The sequence below is a fragment of the Lipotes vexillifer genome, unplaced genomic scaffold (assembly GCF_000442215.2).
Source record: "Lipotes vexillifer unplaced genomic scaffold, Lipotes_vexillifer_v1.1 scaffold491, whole genome shotgun sequence".
In the NCBI taxonomy this organism is placed as follows: domain Eukaryota; kingdom Metazoa; phylum Chordata; class Mammalia; order Artiodactyla; family Lipotidae; genus Lipotes; species Lipotes vexillifer.
The window spans coordinates 1,405,985-1,408,698 of NW_006770548.1; the positions used below are offsets into that span (position 1 = coordinate 1,405,985).

The following is a 2,714-nucleotide window of genomic DNA, read 5'->3' on the forward strand; positions in this document are numbered from 1 at the left end:
AAGCATTTCCCACAGCCAACACTTCCAGTTTTGATTTTACACTATTTTGAAGCAGGATGTGTTTACAACAGGAATCCCAGCAGCAATACCCAATTCCTGCTCCACCCAGACTCTCAGAAACAACAGACTCTGATGGAGATCTGGTTTCCAGTCTCAACCTGCTGTGTGGCTTTGGCAAGCTGTTTTTTTTTAAGTCGTTTAACCATTACTCACTGCAGTGCCTACTGCACCAAGTGGTGGTGGAGGACATGGGACTAAGTGACAGAAAAGGTGCCAAGGGCGTGTCTCCGCTGTCCATGCTTGGCATAACAATAGCAATGGTGGCTCTCAATCTTGGCGTTCCAACTGTGGACCCAATGTGGACCTGAACATAACCAGCCTAACCTGGATGAGGAAACTGAAGCCTAACCTGGATGAGGAAACTGAAGCATAAAGAGGCTAAGTAACCTGCCCTAGCAGTGTTTATATGCTAAAATGGAAGTTAAAAATGAATACATGTGTCCAGTATGCATGAATATAGATAGTGAAATTACTTTGGGGAAAAAAAGTTAGAGAAGAGTAAGTGCTGCAGGATATGATATGATCAGAGATTGCTAATAGCCACTCCAGTAGAGCCCCAATTTTCAAACAGGCACATTTTTATTTCCCATCCTCTCCTACAGCTAGATGGTAGCCCTGTGACCAAGTGATAGCCAATGAGATGTATGTAGAGGAGTTGAGCGGGACTTCTGGGAGATCTGCTTAAAAGGGAAGGTCATGCCCTTTTTTCCTCTTCTTCTAATGGCCTGGAATGTAGACCTGAGGGCTGGGGACTGAGCAGCCATCTAAAGGCAAGAGGTGATATGGTAAGAATGGAGAGGCAGAAGAACAGACTGTTGGGCCAACAGCAAAAGCTTACCAGTATAGAAGAGAAGACTGGGGTTTAGGGCAGTTCCATAATCCACTGTGAGTGTAAATGGAACTGACACCTCCCATGGTATCATCTCTTGGGGTCCTGACACTGGGTGTAGTGGCAGTTATCATGGTGCAGATGCAATAGAAGAGAGATGAGGAAACCCAGCTCCTCACTTCAACATCACTAAAACCTTTCCATAAACAATTAACAAAATAAACTAGTAAAAGTATAAAAGTGAAGATAAACCTACACATTATAGAAATTTTGGAAAATAAAGTAGAACAAAGAAAAAACTAACATTTTGGTCTCTCTCCTCCTAGGCTTTCCCCCCCTCCTATCATAGTTTCTCTGTCTTTTGTTTCAATGTAGTTGTGATACTACTTTCTGTAATGATGCAATTTTGTGTAGCTGTTTTCCCTTAACATACCATGGGTATGTCCCCATGTTATTATTAATTTTATTTTGCAATGACTGTGTACTCTTCCATGAAATTGATGGACAGAAGTACCAACGGTTGATCACCAATGCTATTATTAATTTTCCACTATTATAAATAATACTAATTTTTCACTATTATAAGTAGGTGAATATCTTTGCACATGAAGCTTTTCCCCAAAGTCAAGTAATTTCCTTAGGTTTCCCAGAGGTGGATTATTGGATTAAAGAATATGAACCACCATCCTACTAAAAAAATTGAGGGGCAGTAATACGGAAAAAGCCCACAACCTGAGGCCCGTGGAGCTATGTAAGTTAAGTGCTTAGGGCAATGCCTGGCACACAGGGAGAGGCTGGTGAAAGATGACTGGCCATGGGCATTTCAACATCTCAGAAGGAAGCAGATTCCAGTACTTACAGTGGCCAACCCCCATGGCTCCATAATGATTGGACACGGCAATGAGGTCGTACACATAAGGCCTTGCTGACAGGTCACAGACAAACTCAGACATGTTCAGAGCTCTGAGCACAGAAAACAAAAATAACCCTTCAATACATTAAACTCAGAGAAAGAAGTCAGAGCAACCCAGCAACCCCTTTCGTGCAACAGGCTATAACACAGGGAGGCCCTCAGAAACTAAGTGCAGAAGGAACGAATGAACAGTCCAGACAGAAGGAGCCCTGGGGTCTTGCTCTGACCACTGACATGTTCAGAATGGAAAAGAAAAGTCTTAGCCGAGACCAAATGTCAAAGAAGGGCTCTGGGCAGACACGAGGGCTGCAGCAACTTTGTAAAAATGGCTGTTACTATCAGAATTACTAATTAGTGCCATAAAAATTTAAGCTAAATACCAAAATAGGCCCCCAAAAGTTTTTTTCCCTAATGTTTTATTTTGAAAATTTCAAACATACAGAAAAAAAGAATTTTACAACAAACATGTATACACCCACCACCTAGGTCCTCCCGTTGACATGTCTGTCTATACTTCATGTACTATCTACCCATCCCCCAACCCCCAAAAAAGCATTTTTAAATCTGCATATTGTGGGGGGGACTCCTACCTTGTTGACTGACTTGCCTGTGTCACTTATACTCTGTACCCTGGGGCCTAAGAAGACACTAGTAGACAGCCAGTCCCAGTCCCTGCCCCAGGGACAGGACTGTGGTGGATCTGCACCCCCCAAAATCCAACACTCCCCAGCAGATTACTCTCTGGTTCCTTGTGCCCCTGCATTAACGAGGTACAACATGTCCTTGTGCTGCCCTACTGAGCCTGGGCTCCCTGGGATCAATGACAGATGGGAAGACCAGTTCAGTTAGGCTGCGTAAGGGACTCGAGAGAGGAAGTGCTTCTACTGGAGGGTCCTTTCCCTGCAGACACGG

The 2,714-nt window shown here is 43.7% G+C and overlaps 1 protein-coding gene across 2 annotated transcripts in view; it reads right to left on the bottom strand.

The window, feature by feature from the left end:
* Positions 1-2,714, bottom strand: part of USP4 (ubiquitin specific peptidase 4) — a 50,008-nt gene that overhangs the window by 2,007 nt on the left and 45,287 nt on the right. For both annotated transcript variants that reach the window (XM_007446194.1, XM_007446195.1), the window contains one exon: positions 1,749-1,852. In XM_007446194.1, coding sequence (XP_007446256.1) covers positions 1,749-1,852 — 104 coding nt within the window. The remainder of the gene's footprint in view (positions 1-1,748; positions 1,853-2,714) is intronic.